At 37.9% G+C, this 23,471-nt stretch overlaps 1 protein-coding gene across 4 annotated transcripts in view; it reads left to right on the forward strand.

Annotated features, from left to right (window-relative positions):
• LOC145987635 (COMM domain-containing protein 4) overlaps window positions 1-23,471 on the forward strand; it is a 136,611-nt gene that overhangs the window by 92,793 nt on the left and 20,347 nt on the right. For all 4 annotated transcript variants that reach the window (XM_083122095.1, XM_083122109.1, XM_083122102.1 and 1 more), the window contains exons 4-6: window positions 471-542; window positions 4,711-4,776; window positions 13,656-13,695. In XM_083122095.1, coding sequence (XP_082978221.1) covers window positions 471-542; window positions 4,711-4,776; window positions 13,656-13,695 — 178 coding nt within the window. The remainder of the gene's footprint in view (window positions 1-470; window positions 543-4,710; window positions 4,777-13,655; window positions 13,696-23,471) is intronic.

A 23,471-nucleotide genomic window follows, 5' to 3' on the forward strand; every position in this document is an offset into this window, starting at 1 on the left:
TCACGTCCGACCGTGGTTGCTTTCGTTTTCTGCGATGGCTTTCATGAGATGGTTTACTTAGCTCATGTTGGAAAATACATTTAGTTCGGTTAGTTCTCTCCATGTCAGAAATTAATGTTCAGGGGATCTTTCTTCTCTTATAATAAAACATCCTTGACCAGAGAAGGGAGCTAAAACAAACTTCGACTATTGTTAAATCCCTATATCGTTTCATTGCTTTTTTCCATCAGCGTAAGCATGTCTTTTTCATTTAAAACAATATTTTATCGTGGCTGTAACATTGCAATTCTAAAATGTTACACTTTGTGAATCTGATATTATCAGTTATCGTTGTCGTCATGCGTAGATTTTTTTTTTTACAAAAGCATGTCAAAAAGAAACAACGTAATTTTGTTCGATATAGGCAATGATAATATATTGCAGGTATTACATCGAAAAACAATTACAATAAAAATGTTCTTCTTTTACAGAGATTTCGGTTCTGTGGAGATTTGGACTGCCCTGATTGGGTATTGGCTGAGATAAATATCCTATCTAAAATGGTAAGTTGTGTGTGTTATTGTCTGTTGCGCTCACAGTGTTTGTTAGAATGTAAATGTTCAATCACAAGTATGTGCAATTTTTCAGATTTTGTTGTGAGGAGGTCATTACTGAACAAATGATATTTTGTAATTCTCTCAGTTTTAAATAAAAAGCAGGCTTAAAACCATACTAATTCGATTCATGCTCTTCTGATATTGGTGATGTAATAGAATGTAAGAAGTTTAATAAATTGATTTTCCCCCCTGTAAGTTTCTTAATGTTAAAGTTAGAATTTGATTTTTTCAGTGTCAAAAGATCATCAAGAGAAGGCTAGAATTCCCATTTAATTTTCTAGTGTGAACAATTAAGTTATTTGTCCAATAAAAATAGCATGAGGATCAATTTTCCTTTCAGTAATCGCTTGTAAACAAATCAGAACCTAATCCTGTTTTGGGAAAGATTTTTTTTGGTCGCACCGTCTTCTTTTTTATCGAAGTTGATATGCTTCATAACTGAATCGCGACGAAACCATGTCACACTAGAGTTACAATTCTTGCACTTAAGATATTTGATTAATCAGTGCTTCTCAGTGAATGTTTCGGCCCATAACAACAACTCATCAATTATGTTTGATTTAAACGTTTTTTTGCTTCTTAATACAGTGCCATTTTAAGCCTACTCGGAGTTTCTGTTACATGTGACGTTTAAATTGGACAAATCATCAAATAATGAAAATATTCTCTGGGGCTATCGTCCAGGTGAGTGGTGGAAAGGATTCCAAGCTTTCATCATTCGTCGCCAGGAAAGATTCAAGACTTTCTTCAAAATAACCAAATAGTTGGTTATCCACGACTAAAGCTGATAATCCGTTGCGGAATTTGTGAAGCATATACCTAAGACTTTAATTTTTATAATTTACATAATAGACGGGCTATGGTAGAAAGAGATTGTTGGTGTTTGTCATTGAAATTATCACCACTCTCTCCTCAAAGAGCTGCTGCATATATGGATCCAAGAACTTAATACGGAGAAAAGGAAGGTACCCAAAACAGGAACAGAAAATCGGGTGTTCGGATATGGTCATCCCTGTTTGAAATCCGTACCTTGAATTTCCGGATATAGTGCGGATTATGGAAACTATCAAGATATTCAGATAATTCGAGTAATGCAAATATTCAGATATTCCAGGCTATCCGTTGCATTCAGAACGGATATAGGATAATTCGGATATCCATATTCCGTATTTTGTGGTCATCTTTAATCCCTGTTCTTTTAGATACAAGTTGTCGAGTGTTTCGTTTGCTCTCGCCATGCTTTCAAGCCATGCATTTTTAATCAGGGCCCGGTAAACATTTCCCTTCAACGCACCAGCTAATAATAAGCAACATAACGACGTCTGCTTTTTATGTAGACTCCCACATAATACGCATAAACAGGCAGCATTCCAATTAGTACCCCCTACAGATTTGAAACAAAAAAGAAGAAACCTTACAACAAAAGTTTAACGGTATTCCATGTTTGCTGCTGTTACCCTTTTAGCTGCATACCGCCTGTGCGAAGGGAAGTTCTGCTTAAAGCGAGAGGGTCTGCTTTAAAGATTTGCGGACCTCCCGCAATTCCCATGAAACCTCAAGACTTGTTAGTAGCGACCAGCGCTGTCACCAATGTCAGTATGTGTAACATGTGGTAAACGACAGCGTTAATATCATAAACATCAGTTCGTTACTTCGTGATATATCACTTTTAGCGGGAAGTATTAGTGGTAGAACTTGTGTACGTCAATTTCCTTGTTATGGGAAATTGATCCCTATCGGCGAGTTATACAGGGTGAAACAAAGTGAATGGATACTTGTAAAAGTCTATCAGCCCACCGAAGAACGTAACTGGATGAACCTCCTCCCCCCCCCCGTTGGCGTGGTGATAATGAAGGAGTCCCAGGTTCGATCTCCGGTGGAGGCACGCAGTGGTTCGAGGACCACTTTTAACTTGTAACTCCGGTCCCGATTGGCCTATCTAAAGTGAACTCAAAACAAACTTTGACTTAGTAACAAGATGAAACTACTACGTGCTACTACTATAATCGATACTACTTGTAACTACTGGACTCCACTTAATGAAATAAAGAATAAAATATATTCCAATTATTAGACTAATCACGGCAATCTGATCGTATAAAGAGAGAAGAAAGATTTTTCCATTTGTGTTGTGCATCCAGATCACTCATGCCAGAACCCACACTGTTCCATTTTCTTGTTTGTTTCATAGAATTGCCACTTCTCTAGGCGGCTCTACTATCACATTTATTCTGAACAAAGAGAGGAAGCACTATTCAACTCTCGTATTGACATGGATGACGAAAACCGACGTAATTTGGGCACTGTGGACACCATCACAAGACAAGAAGCTTACACGCACAATGTTATTTTGAATTATAGGGTACATTATAGAGTGCTTAAAAAACAAGCTGATACTTTTGAAACATTTCCAGTTCTATTGAATAAACTACAAGTAAACAATGGCAATGAAAGGCTAACTGTTTTTTTAACACGCAGTTCTATGTGTGTACTTTTCGTCACACGGCAGATATCAACCTATAATCAAAATCACCCCCCAGCCCTTCTAGAACGTCCCTATCGAGGTTTACCGCAGCTGTCAGGGTTCGGTTTTTCAGTTCAGCCAGTCTTTGGCCTGTGGTTTTTGATGCATGTTGACCTTTACAAACCCCAACAAGAAAAATCACAGAGGATCAGAAAAAGCTGACACTTTTGGAACAACATATTTCCATATTTCCGATGATGGTGGTGGCATTCGCAGCAGTACGTCCGGCCCATCGTTGCGGAAGTTCAGTATCCCGGCAATCAATAATATGATGAGTGCGGTGGCGTACCATCTTGTTGATAAATTAAATCGACAGTGTCTGCTTACATTTGGGGGATATTCCAAATCTGAAGCTCTCCAGAGGAGTGTTCTCATTGACCGTTGATTCCACGAGAAAACCTTTTCCGTCGATGTGTAATTCACGCGAAGCGTGGCGTCGTCACTAAACGCAGGAAACTCATCATCTTCAGTCACATTGAACATACTCGTTCACAATTGTCTGCTTAAAGTTTTGTCATTATCCGTGATGGCATACAGCAACGTGTAAAATTTAACATGAAGACGTTTCCTCAACACTATTTAAACCACCATTGTTGATTGCCAAGCAGGTCACCTGGCTCGACGTGCTGATTTCTTTAGACTTCTTTGAAATGCTTCTCAAATTCGTTACAGACGTTCTGCGAATGTTGTTGGCTTCTCACTGCTCTTATATTTACAAATGCATAAAATCTCCTGACATTTCTACGCTCAATAGTTGATGCATTGCCTGTTTGGCGGTGTGTGAGAAATTTGGCTCGTAAGTTGCGACACACTTTCGTTACGGACTCTGTTCTTGCAAAATTCGTGATACAGAAATATTTCTCATCTGGTATGCCGCCATTGTGCGACCACTACAGGCAAGCGGACTGAAGGGAATAGAGAAAAACTGTTGAAGTTGCTCTGTCAGTACGTCCAGTCTCGCAAACTTCTGCATCTGGGAGAGCCTATCAATGTCTGACCGCCAAGCGCCTTGTGTATAGACAACCCAACTAACATTGCAATTGTGCGTATTGTATACCATTCAGGGTATACATCTCTGTAGATTGAGCTGCGATGCCAAAGAGTAATACGGGATGAATATTGTCGGATATAATATCTCGTGTTTTCGACATGGTTCTACGGTATGCTTGCTTATTAATGCTGCGTGAGAACGAACTTGCTTTATATTTTCACTCAGTGCATTAGTGCAAACTCTACTTGAGTTGCCTAGACAACAGGACGAAATTCTAGGTCACGTGACCCAGATACAGTTCTCTCTGACTGTACATCTACGACCAATATATTTATGATGGGCAAGATAACAGTGAAACTAACAAATATGAAAGCAAGTATTTCTCGGAAGTCACGTAGTTTTGTTTATATTAGTTACCTATCAACAATGAAAAGTACTTAATACATCTCTTGGATATTATTATTGCATATTATCAGATTTAAGCTTCAAGATTATTGCATTTTGAGAATTAAGAAGAATACCTTCTAGAATCGTATTTAACATTCGATATGTGTTTACAATATCGCTCAGCTGGAGTGTATATTTTGTTTTGATTTCAGACTTCGGTGAAGATGAAGCTTCTGTGCCAACAAGTTGTTCGTTCCTTGCTGGGAGAGGAAATGGATGTAAGTACTTTCTGGTTAATATTATATTTCTTTCAGTGTAACTATTTGCCGCAATTCCGAAATATATCGAGGAGTGTGCCTCACAATTGGAAAACGAGAGCATATTACTCTTTGCATAAATAAATGTATATTATGTAATAAAATAATTACTCATTTATATTTCCTCATCGTAGTGAGCAGTTAAGTGTTCATGTGAAATCTCATAACGGTAAATACATACACATTATGTAAATCTCAAATCTTCAATGTTTCAACTAATATATTGAGCAATACTGCACATTCTGACTACATATGATTCTATACTCGAGTTTTGTTAGCTTTATATATACATTTCAGTATTATTATTAGTAGTAGGGACTCCCCCTTGGCAAATATGCAGTACTTCTTTTCGCCCGGAACGGCGTTTCCTTAGTATTCCGAATTTAGTCAGAAAATCACGGCGATAGACATTGTGCACCCCTAACAGTTGATCCTTCAAAGTATGTGAAGCCATGGTTGCTGGGACATCACTCAGCTATGTATACTCAGTGAAGCACAAAAAGGGGAAAGCGAAACTGGAGATATATCAAAACTATGAAAAATATTTTAAAATATCAGTCTTGAACACATTTTATTGTTAATTAGTGAATAGTATCTTCTAATTTATGAACGAGATTTAATGCTGTGTGTATTTATAAATAAGTGGAAAATTATCAAAAAATATAATTTCTATACCTTTCTTTGTGGAAAAAAGGCGTATATTCTACATGTTTTCATTGTTACTCAATATCCTGTCTAACTAAATCGCGGAACCGCAGCAATAGTGATTGGATTGTAGATTTCTGATTTTACAGTTATTTGTAAGGTACTACTTGCCATGCCATTAGTTCTATTACGGGCATCTTTTTATATCTATTATTAATAGATGCCCATCGTATTATAGTCTGCTGAAAAAGATGTCTGAAACAAACGAGAGTCGTGTAACAAGTTATTCAAATTCTAACGTAGTGTACACTTCTCCGATTAAGAAACAATTGTAACCGTAAAGTAGTTAGGTATATTAGCCCGGACAAGTTAAATACCAAACGAATAAATTAACCCGTTCCTTGATGTTTTTCGCAGCCACGTAGACAGAAGAGCACGCACCACCACGATGGAGTCGTTGGTACAACCGCAAAGTCGTCTCCGATTTTACACAAAAAGTAAGACTCGTGAGTCTGAATTAAATTCCGCGAGAGCGGCGACCACGAATGCAAAAGTGGTGCCCGCTGGGTAGTTTGGTTGGGTGGTTTATACTCGGATCCTCATAATTCCGCGGTGTCCCCATGGCTGTCGTCACATACTTTTTACGTAACTAGGTGAAAGTTGCAGATGAAATGCAGGTCACATAATATTGGGGGCGTTGCAAAAATATTAAATGGACGGTCTTACTGCGCCTCCGTTCTGTGGATCTAAAACACACATACATGCAGGGTATCGACGAGTCAAGAAAATTAAAAAGAAGTAAAGAAATCAACAAGTAGCTCAAGAAATCAATAAAGAGTCGAGAGGTTATACTTGTGGTCAAGAATTTTTGCTATCAGAATGACTTATTGATTTACTTTACTTCGCTTTTCTGCCCTTTTCGCTAATCGCGAAGATGAGGATGAATGGAGTAAGGTAAGATGGATGAAGGAACAGTCACAAATATATAGGGACGACAACACGAGCAACACATAAGATTATACTGGCTGCGAGTCCAGACGTCAGAGCCTCGATAGTCTGCCAAATGCAGTCCAAGATGCATTAATAGCCTCTTGGTGATATTAATATAGTTAGCAATTAAGCAAGTATAATTCTCTTGTTAAATACAGCTTCAGTTTTCATCTCAACTCGCCTTTTTGTAAGTGTTTTTCATTAAATATATTTTTAAATAATTTATTTTCTTAATTGCTAATTTCCAACTTTACCTAAGTAGGGGTCGAATAAATAAAGGTGAAGAAAAACAAAAACAGTTAAGAATTTTGGATTTGTTATTTCGGTAGACACCCTGACATGCCACTCCCGCAAATAGGCGAATAGGAACGGAACTGGGAAAAACAAGCATGAAAATAAATAAGTACTTGAAAGCAGGTGAGTGAGAAAAGCCAACATTTACAAGACAAAATATAATGTTGGATATTTTTTCTTGTATGTACGCATTGCTTGCACTGTGGAATTATTTCAGGCGGTCAAGGGCGTGATGCTGATCACATCACCCCCACTCACGACCGGATCAAGAAAGTGTGGGGCGTTACCCCCACACCCCCTATACGCCTATGCGTGGTGCTATGCACAGGGGAGCACTTTACCTTTTTTTGTAGTCTACAGTTGTTACAAGCATAAAACAGTTCTTTGTTGTGACGTTTCAGGAGAACAGACGCTCCCTTCGTCAGACATTTATTTTTAGTTTGATTAGAGATACAGTTATAACAGTGGCTAGAAATCTTGAAAAAAGAATTCGCTATACAATGGATCCTTCAGTGTTACATTGTTGGAATGTAACAACTTAACTGTGAAACTAGCAGTCTGTTTTATTATTATTATTATTATTTAAGATGACAATTTTTAACACATTTTTTAATAGCGAAAGAAAATTGCTTTAGCATCAACAGAATAAACCAAATCAAAAAACGAGTTACAAGAAAACTAAGAGAAAAAAGAAAAGAGGACAAGGATGAGAAATCTGATGGAAAGAAATTGCATTTTTTAGATTTAATTTCAAAATTGTTTTTTAGATCGCCAATGAGTTTGGAATGCAGATTTAATTAATACAAAATGAGAAAATATGTACCAGATATGGAAACCGCAGGAATATATAATATAAGTTGTTCACGTTCAAAGGATTATGTAGGGAAAACGTCCATGAAAATGGTAATAAGATGGCACGAACACGATTTGGACATTATAAATTTAAATGCACGAACGGGTTTGTCAGCTCACATCATCGAGGAGAAGCATATGATTAAAAAGAGAAGGGTTTTGAAAAGAGTGACGGTAAACATAGATTTGAATGTCTGGGAATCTTCGTTCATTGTCACTCGAATAAATTAAATACGTACATAGGTCCACTATGGAGTTTTCTTTTTCACAAGTGGAGTAGGTAACCATCTTTAAAATTCAATGTAACTGAAAACATCAAGAATCTCTGTAAAAGGAATGATTAATTTGAATTGCCTGATGATATTGGGATTTATATATTTTTTTTAAATGTGATAAAAACTTTTCATCTTAAATAATGATCGGACTGCTTGTTTCAATGTTGAGTTGTAACATTGAAAGGTCCATTGTATAACTGATTCTTTTTTAAAGATTTGTAACCATTGTTATAACTGTATCTTAATCAAACTAAAAATAAATGTCTGATGAGGGGAGCGTGTGCTCTCCTGAAACGTCACAACAAAAAACTGTGTTTTTATGCTTGTAATAACCGTAGACTACAAGAGAAATAATTATAATGTTGGAGATTTAATTAATTAGAAATCTTGGAAGAGAACTGTCAGTGAATTTAAATAAAAATACTTAAGTTCTATTATTGTTTTGGTATAAAGTAGGGGGAAAACGCATCTGAAATAAAGCAGACAGATAATGATAATATGTGTTAAGATATGGAGGAAGGAAATTTAGTAAAGTTTGTTTTTCAAGTACGACATTATGCTCAGAAGCTAATCAAGAACAAAGTGAAAATATATATGTTTATAAAGTAACAAGAAACAGCCGCCTCTTTGACCGAGCAATGGAAGACATCCCGGGTGGTTAATGATCTCGAGACCGAAGGTTCGAAGTTGATTGATTGAATTAGTATTTTACGTTTCGCTTTTCTGCCACTTTTGGCTAATCGTGACGATGGGGATGAATGGTAGTATGACGAGATAGATGAAAGGACAATCACAAACGCATATTCACAGTACAACACAATTTCTACATAGGATTATCCTGGCTGCAGGTCCGGGCGCCAGAGCCTTACCCCTTACACCTCTAGTAGAAAGGTATTCTTCGTTTCGTAGAAACACACACTATCGTCATCGTCACGATTACCTCAAATGGAAAAAAGGTGACGCAAAGCAAGAGAAATCAATAAAAGAAAAAAAATCTAACATCAGAATATAGTTTAACTTATAAAAAGTTATGTCTGTATGCCAGGAACTGTTTCGTATAGCTACATCAGTATGAATGAAAATGTTTGTTTTACTCTAACGAAAATTTCAGGCAAAATTTCAAATTCCAATGACAGTTTCCATTTTCCCAAACTAAGTCCACCAGAAAGTTCGCATTTCTTCACGCACAGACACAAACATTTGTTCTTATTTCGAACGTTAGGCAGTGAAGAGGCTGAGATGACTATTTTTTCTGTCCTTCCGCGTGTTGGTCCAGAAGAGATGATGCAACCATTACGAGTAATGTGCGTGATGCGGGATACAAAAGAGTGTTCTCCCCGCAGGGACGTAGCCTTCGTAAGAGCTTAGACCGCTGGCCTTTGATGTTCTTGAGAAAGAGGCCGGATAACAGAGGGAGACTCCATTACCTCTCGTGCTGCCTTGAAAGCAGAAAGAAAAGCTCTGGCTAATACAGCCAGTTTCAAGTTCCATGTCTCCGCGGTCGTTCGCCCGAGTTCACTCCCTGTTTGGGCGAACTTCTGCGCCATCGAGAAGCCTTAATGACATTAATGCAGCCACGATACCGTAGTTGTCTTTAACTGGAACTTGAATATGCGTCTGAAACTTATTTTTTGAAGTGATTTTCATTTCGGCGTCGGAAAGTTACTCCTGTAAAGTTTGTACTTGCAACTTAAGAGCGAATTTTATTTGTCCTGAGCTTCCAATCAGATCACATATCTTCAGGCAACTGATCAGTGATCTTTATAGCTAGGTTCGCTGACTTGTCTTGTAGGGGTGACCAGAGGCTCTACAAAATTAATCCAACTTTGAAGATGATCTCAACTAAACTAAGACCTAATTGAATCTATTATACATGGTGAGGCAAAGGTCAGGTTACATACACGCGATTGCTATATAATGGTTACAGTTTCAGTACATGTTCAATATACTCATAAGCTGCTTGAATGTATGCTTCATTTCAACGCTCCCAGTTGCGTAAGACATCTGCTAGTATGGTTAGGGTGATTTGGGATACGACGCCTGTGAGCGTACACGATAGCCACACATACATAAATCCGGAAGGTGTTAGGTCTGGCGACCGTGGTGGTCATTCTGCAAACGAACACGAACAATTTATGTCCTATGTAATCTGACTTTTGCCTCACCTTGTAGAACGTCAACATGAAATCTGGCAATTAAGTACGATAACGTTTTCATTTATTACTGATTCCGTACAAACTCGCTGTTATAGTATGAACTAATTAAATTTGGTTAAGTGACTAAAAAAAAAGACAAGCAGTATACCAGCGGTCACGAAATTAGACGACTGGGCGCAAATGTGCTGTTGCCACATATGGAAAAGGCAAATCGAGTGTAAGCGAAGAGTCACTGTTTCCCGCACAACGACATTGCAACATTCACTGTCCAGTGTTGCCTAGTTCAAGCAACCCTCCTTCCAAAGAGCCCGTTGTCTCACCTGACTCCGCAAACATCGATGTCTCTTGTGTATCACGTATATTACAAACACGGGACTGCATAACGAGATCATACATTTCCATTGGCGTATCTGGAAAATTTGACCTAGTTTACAGCAACATTTCGTAATTATTGTATATAGTACAATATTTATTATACACCTCCATTTACGCGTATATTAGTTAGATACAATCGAAGTAAATCACCAACGCAGGCATGCAAGTAAAAAAAAAAAAGAAAGACGTTGTGTTTAATTGGTCTTTATACCCGTTGGAGGTACACATTTTAAGCTGTAGATCCAGTCCCGATTAGCCTATCTGTACTTCAAATGGACAGAACAGAACAAAGTAAAAATGTTAGTCATTTGGTTTTACTTTAACTCCACTTTTTGTCATATATAGGCTGATCAGGACTGGTCCTCCAGGTTAAATTGAGTTTCGAACCACTGTGCAATATGCCTCCACTGGGGATCGAAACCGGGACCCCTTCATTTTGTTTATTTTTATTATAAAGTGTACAACGTCAGTCTACAATTTTTAAAACTAGCCATAACCCGCTCCTCCTCCCCCGCGGTCTATGTTGAGATTAATACAAGTACAGGTAGAGAGAATGTCAAAAGTTGACTGTTTCCAACCTAGTTTAAAATGCTTAATTATTTTTTACCTTTTTGGGATAAATTGAAAGAAATATGAAATATTTTACGCTTGAAAGAATTTGAATTAACACAAGAATCCAACAACTTAAAAAAAGCGGACAATGTTGATATTTCACAAAATTTCCCTTTTCACTTAAAATTTATGTGGATTTCCCTGCAGCAGTGGAACTTTCCTTTCATGTAGCAACAGTGCGTCTGCAAAGCGCCGCGCAGAAAGCAGGAAGGAACAAGCAGTTTCCTCCCGTCAACTTTTTTTTTTTTTTTTTTTTCTTCTTCAGACTTGGAACTGGACACGTATGCCGCGTGTTTTTCAATAGCCACTCTCCCACTTTCTTTCGGATAGTTCGCCCTCCCCGGGGAGGAAACCGGATCGTCAGCAGTGCGTTGTAGAACATACCAGTGTCGTACATAAACAAGCCTTTAAGTTCTTAAATTCTGGTTTAAGAAGCTTGTTTTAATAGTTTACATAATATATAAGATTTCCAAACACGGTCACATGGATAATAACGCCACTACAAAGCTCCGCACACTACTCCAGTTGTGAGCAGATGTGACAGAGCCAATTCGGTAACCCGTTTAATTTTCTGTTCTCGAGTGTAGAAAAACAATTTCACCCACTTTTTTGAACTAGAATCTTGTTAACCCTTAGACGACCGAGAGTGTTTTCCCGGTAAACGTACGAACGACCGAGGCATTTTTAGCGGGAATTTTAATTTTCCGCATGCTTTTATATAAAATTTTATATCTCTTTAACTAAGAACGCTGGAGTTACAAATTATATCTCGTTTTGTTCAGTACAGGTGTGGCTATAAGCCTATGACATAAAAACCAAATTTTCCGTTATCGGGGAGAAGATGAAGAAAGAAGAAAAACTTGTTTTTTTTTTGTTTACGAAATTTGAAAATCGGCGGACCCCCACGCGGCGACACCACGACATACATGTGCAAAATTGTACCAGCACATTGCCTGATATGTTTTTCACTACTGTACGAAAAATCAGGCATATTCGAGGTACTTTCCGGGAAAAAAATATTTTCCAGTGTGAAGCACCGGTTTTTTTGAGCGGGAATTTGAAATTCGGGGCACGTACATTAATTTTTTTTGAACTCTGAAACTAAGAACACTGGAGTTACAAATTATACCTCGTTTTGTTCAGTACAGATGTGGCTATAAGCATATGACATAAAAACAAAATTTTCCGTTATCGGGTAGAAGAAGAAGAAGAAAATTTACGAAATTTGAAAATCGGCTTGTCCCAACATGGAGACGTAAATGTACCGGAAGAATATTTTAGTGCGTTCGTGCCCTTGGTAATAGTAACATTACAAATCCCAGAATTGAGAATATAACGATTATAAAATTTTTAAAAAATGGAACGAGATTTTCAGTGGGCTGCCCCCCCTAATATAACCCAAATGAAATTAAACCTTACTGATTGTTTATCACATACCTCAAGACTCATGCAGAACTCAAAACATGTATATCCGAACATAATCAGTCGCAGTATGTCCAAAAAGTCGGATACTACACGCAAAAGCACCTATAGGTAACAGTCAGTCGTTGGCGTAAATACCGGCTGTTACCCATAGGTGACGGGCGGTCGTTTAAGGGTTAATACTCGTAGATACTCATTAATGAATTCTGATTTAGAGTTTTGTCTCCCCCATTTTTTACTTGTTATAAATAATAAAATTAAATTATTAGTGTAAATTACTGTGTACACGTCATGGGCGGTTTATAAATGAGAAAGACCTTTCCTTGAACATTGCTCGGATACATCATCCACCCCTGGGTGATTTCATTATTGTACCCTTGTGAGAACTTTGCTATAAAAAGTGGCAGAAGAAAATGCCTCTAAATGAACATACTGCCAATAGAAAACTTGTCACTGTATTTTGCAGTCTTTGAGCCTTTGAATCATGTTATTTCTCAATTTTTTAAACAGCCGTGCGATTTGGGCTCCCTGTGGTGCCATTTAGGAGACCAGTTGCCTAAATCGCACCATTTGCAAGGGTTTGAAATGTAATGTTTTTTCTGGTACTTCCAATTGGAATATTTTTTTTTTCCAAAGAAATATGAAGAAAGGTAAAAGTTCCCTTTACGAGCTGGTATATGAAAAACGTAAGTGTAAATGTGCAGCCGGCCCTCGTGGCGGAGTGGTTTACACATCGCGCTACGGAGCCAGGGGTCCCGGGTTCGAATCCAGGCATGGGCATGGATGTTTGTGTCTATTCATCAATTTCAACTTATCGTCACTCATCCCATCTTCGCAAATTAGCCAAAAGTGGCACAAGAAGCGAAGTAAAATAAAGCAAATCAATCAATCAATGTCACTTGCAGCTATGCCCATTGATTTAAAAACTGGTGCGATTTGGGCAACTTTCCCCTATATTTTTTATGTAAATGTGGTATAACCAAATGACTAAAACCACGTAAATATATTTTGAAAAACTTTTGTGAAAAATATTGCTTTCGTTCTGTAAACATGTAAAAAGCTACTCCTTGTTGAATTGCAGACATTATAATGAATTAATAAAAATAAGAAGAAAGGATGCGTGTAATTTTCTGGGGAAGACGAAACTTATTCGAATTTCAGATATATTTTCGTCTTTCGGAATGCATAATTTATGTTTTTCGTTCTCTGTCTCTTCCAGTATGACAAGGTTAAGAAGCTTACGGCTGATGCGAAATACGGTAAGTCCCTCTTTTCTTATTTTCTCAAGCCTTTATCTCCGTTTCACTGTATGCCTCATGTCTAGGAAACTGTCAGCAGCAACAGATAGAACGCGCAGTTCCTTTTCAAGATACACGCATCACTCGATGCTAATAATCTATCCGCAAAGCGAGATTGTGTACCCACCACTTAGAAAATCACGCGGAAGTAGGTTTTTGCCATGACATGTTGCTTAGATTGTGGGAGGGACATGGAAAAAGTTAACATGAAATCCTGATGCGGAGAAGTAAGGCCCAGAATGAAGAACATAATGCGTGGGAATGCTGTGTGTTTGGGTTATAACCATCACTGCCCCTTCTTGTCTTCAAAGAAAAATATTTAAAGAACATGGTCGGGATCATTCAAGTGGTAAGTTATAGTACTGGCTCTCAGGGTGCGAAATCATTGAAGACTGGTGGGGGAGAAGAATATCTTAATCCACACACACACACACACATACATAAAGTGTACACGTTTTAATATAAAAATTGTTTCGTCATAAATACTTATGTTTGAAAACTAACTAAACAAATAGATTCTGTGTAAATATATAATACACACACACATACATATTATACATATTTATAATAATAAATATAAAAGTAAATTATTAAATATTTAAAATACATTATTATTATATACTTTTATATATATCAGATATTTATAAAGGATCAAACTCATTCCTTTACTAATTGGTTAAAGATGTCAATGAATTACAAAATAGTTGAAATATTTTTATTATGTTTATTTTTTTGTTGTTTTTTGCTTTCTATTAATATAAATAAATTAGATTTCGTAGTTATATTTGTCTTGCATTCTATTTTACCTTTATTATGCACATATTGTTAATGGTGTAGATCTGCTAATGGTCTCTTGAAAAAGAGAGAAATCATGTAGCACTCACAAACACACTATAGTGGGTATACTTTGTTTTGTTTTCGATATTATCCTCAGTGAACTATATTTGAAATCAAAATTAATTGCTCACCTTTTCTTGTTATAAAAAAAAGCTATTTCCCCCTGTAAATTTTGGTGGTGGGAAATCCCCCCTGTCCCCTCCAGGATTTCGCAACCTGGTATATAACAAGTCTTATCTACTTCATTCTGGTTATATTCTCATTTGAAAATTCCTCCGTACGCTACTGATATCGTACATCATACGTTTCAGGTTGTTGAAAATATTGCCGGATATTTACAGAATGTGACCAGATTTTTAAAACAACAAAACATTTTTTATAATTTCCTGAAGGAAAAACGGAACGGGAAAGTGTACATATTTTAATATAAAAATTGTTTCGTTATAACAATTTTGAAAACCAAATAAACAAATAGATACTGTGTAACTAACTTACATAATATGCTGATATGCACTGCACTCCAACCAAGTAGTCCTTTAGAATTAGAAGTCATTCATCGATATTTTGCTGATGAATAGGTCTTCTTCGGTACACGCTTCTTCACAAATAACATTCTGTAAAAGTTTGCGCATGCGTGATAAGTTCACCTTACTAATCAACATAGCTTTTAAAGTTTTTACTGGAAGAGCGTTCTTGTCACTTGTCCACAAACGAAAACACTCGTTCAGTGGGAGCATTAGTTCCAGGTAAACAGAGAAGAAACTCCAATATTTTAAGATAATTGGAAAATGGCACACTGTTGACATTGAAATGTGAAATAATTTCTAACCAACAATCGCTAGGTGATGTTTTTTCCAGCTTCAATTTTTCCAATATTCATAGCGTTCCGTACTTCTTAATACACACATATCGTACAGACCATAAGTCGTTATCACCAAAAAGGGGACATATTGGCGTCCCGTTTTACGTTCAAGAAAAATCAGGAACGAGTCAAAAAATGGGACTGTCCCGGCTAATACGGGATGTCTGGCCACTTTATCCTAGAATCCTAGGCTGGATACGAGCCAAGTGATAAAGTTATATAGCAAGGCATAGACGAAATAGAAAAGTGTTTCGTCTGTGGCAAGAGTTCTACTTAGCTTGTTCCCGTCTATGAAGCTTGCAAGTATTCGTTCATCTGATTGTAGTAGTACTACATATATGTGTGCGGAATGCATGCATTTTTCTTGTTTCATATTTAAGTGAATTAGGATGGAGTGGATTCAAGATTGTAAATTGAGTTGTGTGATTAGAACGTTTTCAAGGTCAAGCACTATTTCTATCATTATTATTTCTAATACAACCCATGTTCCTGGTACTCCGTTGAAGAGAAATGTGCACAGTTAGATGCACAAGGTACGTAGAATGAAACGAGATAGATCGTTTTTTTTTTTGGCCACAACTTGATGCCCCATAGCTCAGATGATATACGGACTCCTCCATTAACTGATCTATAAATCAGGCAAATATCTGACGTCATTAATTATGTGTGTGTGTGTGTGTGTATTGGTGCGGAACTATTCTGGGCAAGTTACAAAAAAATGTAATGTTTTGCTTAATGTTGGTCCAAAAGTAAAGTGAAATGTTATCATTACACAAAAATGAACGCGTCGTTAATTTCTGATACAATTGAAACATATATACGAGGGCCGTACCGAAAGTAATGCAAAAGTGGTCATAACCTCTTTATTAACTGATGTAGATCGTTCAAATTGCACATGTAGTTGGAGTGACTCTTCCTCTATACAGGTGTTTCAGAATATTTGTCTTCCTTGCACGTGAATAATGGATATCAAGCAGAAGTAACGTGCTGTCATCGAGTTCCTGACGAAGGAGGGATGCAGGCTGTCCGACATCCACAGAAGGCTACAGAATGTGTACGGAGATGACACTATTCGCGATTAAAATTACCACCTGAGCGCTAGTGTCGCTTCCAATATGGCCGCTCTAAGTAGGATAGATCTTTGTTTACATTCAGCAGTAGTACAAAAGAGCAGCGTGTTGTCATGACTGGTATGGTAGAAAACGTTTAAATTACGCATTATTTTTAAATATTGCGAATGCGATGTGAATTCCAGGTACTCTAACAAACGTGAAGCTGTACTGAGAACGAAGCATTTAATTATGATAGGCAAAAATAACACGGAAAATGCAGACGAAACTATGTATACGCACTGGTTGTCCAAAGCAGTGCTGTATCATCTGCACGTCATGTAACTGGGGTTCTCGGAAATTATTTGAAAATAAAGGAATTGAAATTTACCTGTACTTGAAAAGCTGGGACAGGAGAAAATTGCGAACATATCGTTGCAGTTCTTTCTCGAAAGAGAAAGGCTCGTTTAATAATAATATTCACGATTTCATGACCAGGCTATACTCACCGAAAAAGGACATCGTACTGAATGAAACAGTAACATTAGCATATCCACTTTTTTTCTGGTTACATTTGACATTAATTCATTCTCAAACTATTTTCATCTTCCCTCTTAATCGACTTGCACCTGTTCCAAATTTCACACATACGTAACACCGGTAGTACATGGACGCATTGGTTAAGACGCTTCATGATTTTTCGAAAAAAAAAAGCTTTATTTATAAAGTACAATTTAAAACTTTACTTTCATGGAAATATATATTTATCTCTCGATAAATAAAGTAAGCAGACTCGTGCATTCTTCGTAATTTCCTTGCCGAATTACAGTGTTATATCCCCCATACCAATCTTCTGTCAATTACGTTTTCCCTGATTTATTAACAAATTTCATTTTGTTGATTCCACGGGGTGGAAACACATGAAAACTTTTAATTTGTTCTGACCCATAAAACTATTTAGAGCAAAAAAAAAAAAAAAAAAAAAAAACCTGAACAGTAGACCTTACTTTCTCGCATATTCACCATGCTTTAAACGACTTCAACACAACGTATCCTACTTAGAGTACTTCCTGAAAATCCCAGCAGATGGCATATCGGTTAATTTTAATCGCGAATTGACAAGAGCAATGTGTACCGGTGGATGAAGAAGTTTACAGAAGGGGAAACCAGCATTGAAGACAAACCGCGCAGTGGGAGACCATCAACGGCGACCACTGACACGAATCGACAGCGAGTGGATGAGTTGATTCGCGCGGACAGATCTGTCACAATCCGTGAGCTTGCTGAAAAACTGAACTGTGGGCACAATGCGGTACATTGAGACACTCCATAACCTTAGACAAACCATTAGGAGGAAGAGACCGCACAAGAATCTGAAAGCGATCTACATTCACCATGACAAGGCGCGACCACACACCTCTTTGGCAACAAATCAGGTGATCGGCAAATTGGGCTGGTCCGTGGTTCCCCATCCACCGTACATCCCAGATCTGGCGCCCTCCGACTTCTACTTGTTTGGTCCCATGAAGGACAGTCTTCTGGGACAACGATTTGATGGCACAGACGAGGTGAAAGTGGCTGTGAAGAAGTGGATACAACAGTGCATACCGGACTTTTTTCAAAGAGGATTCGAGAGTTGGGTGCAACGATGGCGCAAATGCATCGCTTTAAATGGAGACTATCTTGAGTAGCTGGTTTGTATAGAGGAAGAGTCACTACAACTACATGTGCAATTTGAACGATCTGGGGCGTTACATCGTCACCCCCTATACGCCTTCATGGTGTCGTGCTAAGCACAGGGGAGCACTTTACCTTTTTTTTTACATCAGTTAATAAAGAGGTTATGACCACTTTTGCATTACTTTCGGTACGACCCTCGTACGAGGATCACTAGAAATATTTCGAGATGTGTTAAGTAGGAGAGCTGCAATCTGAAATGCCCTGTTGTGCCAACTAATCCGAACTAACTTAGTGGCTCCCTTCAACCAGAGCCGGAACCAGAAATATCAGGGCCCGGGGGCGACAGTGGATTTTGGCACCCTCTTCCTGCTTGATGCAAATGTTATTCTCCTTGTTTTCGTTTTTAATATTCGCGGGGAAGCAGTAAATTGACACCCCAAGAGACATTCATAAAGAAATGATGGTGATTTCAGGATTGGTTAGGAGAATGAGGCGTTGTGTGCGAAATGAGGAAGAATCTGTATTCGGAGTTGAGCTCATCAAAACTTTTCTATTGACCCTCGTCTATGTACGATTCACCCACAACACACACGTGACACGCTCACACTATTGTCAGTCGCGATGCTAGTAGACTAGTTTCTGACAAAAGAAAAACTACTGTTATTCATTTGTAAGAAATCTGGTTTTATTCGAATAAAGTGCTGGTCTGAATTCAGAGAGAGATGCTTACAATTGCTTATATCATTTCGGTACCTGCGTTACACCATTCCCCAATTCTGGAATAAGCATAAAATAGGAATGTATAAACAAGCATAGATTTTTATCATACATTACTCTGACTATAATTACAGGGAACTTCCACAATGCCCGGTAATGGAATTCTAGCAAAAATAATAACTAATGTTGGGGGGAAATAAATTTATTTATCGAAAGGAACTCTATGTATGTATTTATGTCCTCATAAATGAAAATTTTATTAAATAAAATTAGAAGTTTAAATACTGTCTCTGCGAACAATTTTTTACTACACTCCGTGATTGGCCCATGCAGCTTGCGACGCCATTCTTGCAAACATATAATTGCCGTTTCGGAGCGTATTTTTATTTGGCCGCGAGGGAAATTAGGCAGGCGACAAGATTTACACGCATCAAAATATGCACTGCACGTAATTAAGGTGGATATATTAACGCGTTTAGTACATGAGCGTTTATTAAAAAAAAAATTGTGCCGTAAGAAGTAAATTAAAACATGAAATGCGAAGGGGAGAGACATTGGTGATCTAGGAGAACAGAAAACCTTATTTGCTGCAAAGTAGGAGTTTTTTCAGTGAAAACAACAGGGGAATTTTAATGCAACTGCGCGTGTGAATGAGTGTGTCTACAGATTACAACTCGAAAGGAATATGAAACTCGGCAGAGGCACGCTGTGGAATTGTTTCGGATTTCCTTTAAAAGAAACTGTAGGTCCAGTCCCGATTGATTTATCTGTTCGTGAGTCGAATTTGAAACAGCCAAACTTTGCAAAATGAACATCAAGAAATGCGACGCAATTTTTTGTTGTTGTTTAGCGTCGCTTTTATGCCACTTTTGGCCAATCGCAACGACGAGAACGAGTGATGATATGGTGGACAAACAAAGAACATCCATGCCCAGGTCTCACAAGCCGGAAATAAAATGTGTAATGAGAAACGCCAGCAGTCCCCAGGTGAGGAGAGGTCGCCAAGAGAGTCTTGATGAGGAAGCGAAGCGCGAAGGGTGTTGCGAGTAACCGTCTAAAAGGTTTGGGCGAACCCACTGAGGTGAGGACACCTTCGATGGACCGATACAGTGCCAGGTCGTGCCTCAGCTGAGGAACCACGAAGGAAAGCAGGTACAGTGGTGACACTTTGGGTTTATCATTATCAGTGTTTAGATATCTTGCTGGCACGTGCGTGATCTTCCCTCCCCTTGCTTTTGCGGCTTCTATTAAATATTGGTAAAGGACAATGAGCGTAATTTATTCCATTCCTCATACGCACATCCTCTTGCAGCCAAGCAGTTTAAGCCGGCGAACGGCCTAAACGTAACACAGGCCTGGATTCGAACCCGAGACGCCGGGCGTCGTAGCGAGCCATGCTAACCAATCTGTCATGGAGGTCGGCAAATGGGACGCAACCAGACATGTGAGGAGTTCTGTTGGGAGGGATAATTGAAATCCTCATACTCGTCCAGCTTTAGTAAAAAAAAATGTATATCTGAAAAGATAGTGTTCCCAATTGTATTTCTATTATTATTTTATCCTTGGGGAGACTGTTCTACTTATCGATCTACCGGGTGAAAAATATCCAGCACAACTGATATTCATTATCTTTTTACATCTCATACAGTTAGTGGACTCAATAGTTATTCTATTTTGTTATTAACTTATGGAAGTTATGGGAAATTTCAGTCAAAGTTTATGTTGTGTGACCTCTCACAGAAAGATCTAACTTTTGGAATTGAAAATTGTTCTTTGGATTAAGTGGTACAGTGGCTCTCAAAAGTTTTAGGACAACGACATTTTGAACTAGGCAACCCAACTTACCCAAGGCGTTTTTGGGTTGCGTGTAGAGTTAGGCTAAATTTCAGGGTTGCCACATGCACAGTAGATATTTATAAAATACGCGAAATAAAGAAATCCAAGTATTATTGTATAAAACTAGAAAAGAAAATATCAGTATCACATTTGTTGCAAATGAGAAATACCTTCTGAAAGAAAGAAAATCCATTGTCTAGTATTTCATAGCTGATGAGTCTACACAAAGGAAAAGATGAGATATGAAACAGAAGGGGGACAACAGAGAGGAGAAGAGGGAAAGCAAAAGGGGAAAAGGAAAAGCAAAGGAGGGAATAAAATGAAGGACAGAAGTGGATAGGAGAAAGGCAAAAAATGCGAGAAGAGATGAGGAAAATGGAGCAAAGAGGAGAGAAGAGAGGAAGGCAAACAGAATGAGAGAAGAGGAGAGAAGGAGACGAGAAGAGGAGAGTGGAGAATAGAGTGAAAGAGAGAAGAACGAAAAGAAGAGGAGAAGAGTGCAGTGGAGTCGGAAATATAAGACAGGAGAGGAGATAAGAGGATTGGAGAAGAGTGGGATGGAGACAAGAGGGGAGAAATGGAGAGAGGGCGATATGAGATAAAGCAGAGGAGAAGGAGGGGAGAATAGAAGGAGAAGGAGAAGAGAAGAATAGAAAAGACTGGAGACGAGAGGAGGGAAGATGTAGTTGCAGAAAATATCGTCTCGGCGTCAAGAATTGATGCATTGATCAAATTATCGACATGAAACATTCAATAACATTTTAAAATGTATTGGAGAATGTATTAGATGTGTGCGAAATGCCTTTTGGTTGGGTCAGAGCAAGATAAAATCTTCCACGTAAGATCTTTGATTTTACCTTCGATTATACCACTAAAAACATGAATGTAATTTTAATATTTATAAGAATTATCCAATTTTTCTCCACTTCTCGGTTCGTTGAAATGGAGATTTTGTTATTTCCCCTCCCCCCAATCGTTAATTCCAAACTGAATCATTCCGTTTCACACGGCGTGGACAATGAGCACAATGGGATATGTCTAAAACGTATGAAAATTTTCTACCACCGGAGGGGTTTGAACCCACGACCGTCAGGTTGGCGATCCTTAACGGTATCCACTACCCTACAAGCTTGCGCTCCTGAAAGCAGGTAGAAGCAGCTGACGAATGTGAAATGTAGATCAAACTCTCCTCCTACATGTTAATATGCAAAGAATACTTGTTTGTAACAAAGAAAACGATGGTACTACGAATCGGCGAAAACATTGAATGGAGAATTGCACATGATTCGATATTTACGGAGGTATCCCTGCATTGAACTCGAGTGGGAAAAGGGATAAAATTAGTATGTCCTGAATTGCCACAAACATAAATAGTTATTTCATTAATTTTGTCAATGCCTTTGAAGCAGTAAACAATTATTGTTAGAGTATCATAATTCACGATCTTATGCAGGAAAATATTCCTTTGAACGTGTGTCAATTAATTTACTTATTTTTAGTAAATTTTAGTAAACTACCTCCATAGTATGCGTGGAAGTGCCCGTTTTTTTCGTTTTCGTGAATGCAACTGGCATATATATGTTAATGATTAATTGAAATGATAATTATGAAGAATGATAAATGGTCAAACATAAATTAGAACCAACTTAAAATAGACGTTTATGTAAAAATTGATCTGTAGTTTTACTAATGAGAAATTAAATGTGCACTTTATAACTATTATGTAGAATATCTTTGTTTTGCGTTGGTGTATTTAATCTTCTTTTTACCTTTAAGAATTTATTCTTATTTATTTCATTTTTATTGTAAAAAATCTTTTAATCTATAAGCGAATGAACTTTCTTGTTTAATATACATGTATATATACCAACGAAACCTTTGGTAGAGGACCAACATTGTCTCGGAGAAGATTACTATTGTTCCATAAATCTTCATCCAAAGGCTCCGGGAATTGACCCATTTCTTCGAGGTATCTTTGTTTCTCTATGTCACTTAAAAATTACAAGTTATTCATATTGTATCCGCTCCTTTTTAACAAAGTAAGCTCGAAGACAATCTGTATTCCATTTGCTTATTTTGGAAACTTGGTCAAACAGGAAATTCTTTTATCGCCTTCGATAATCGAATTGTCTGATCGATTATTTTTCGTTTACCCAGGAACATCTCCCATAGGAGATTTCCGAGACCGGGTTACGCTACTCACCCGTAGCTCCCCAATATCCTCAGGATGGTGGGTTGCCACCGATCCTATACACAGGCAGAAAACATAGAGACTGAACCCAGGCAGACTCAAACACATGTAGTCCCGCAGTCGGAGTCCATAGCACAGTGCCTTAGACCACACGGTCACGGGGGAGGACTTCTCTTATTTTACTTTTGGCTAATCGCGATGATGAGGATGAATAATGAATTTAAAAAAATAAAGAAGGTCACGCACAAAGAACAGGACGGGTCTTCAACCTCTTAGGTGACGAGTTCAAGCCCTAAATATGAGGATTTCAACCTTAGACCTCAATTTCAAAATTATAAACAAAATGCCTATTTACCCTAAACTTCTCATCAAGACCAAAATAGTTTGTAACTGTGAAACGACCCCCTGAATGTAAATTGACAATATTTTTTTTCATGTGAGTAACAATTAAATGTGTGGCACACAGAGATACTTTTTGCGAAATCAATTACCTGTACCCTGAACCAGCCTCTCTGGTGCAAAGCAGCGCATAGTGGAAGAGAAGGAGGGGGGAAAGGGGGGGGGA

This window comes from Lepisma saccharinum, chromosome 1 (assembly GCF_977018435.1).
Source record: "Lepisma saccharinum chromosome 1, izLepSacc3.1, whole genome shotgun sequence".
Classification (NCBI taxonomy): Eukaryota; Metazoa; Arthropoda; class Insecta; order Zygentoma; family Lepismatidae; genus Lepisma; species Lepisma saccharinum.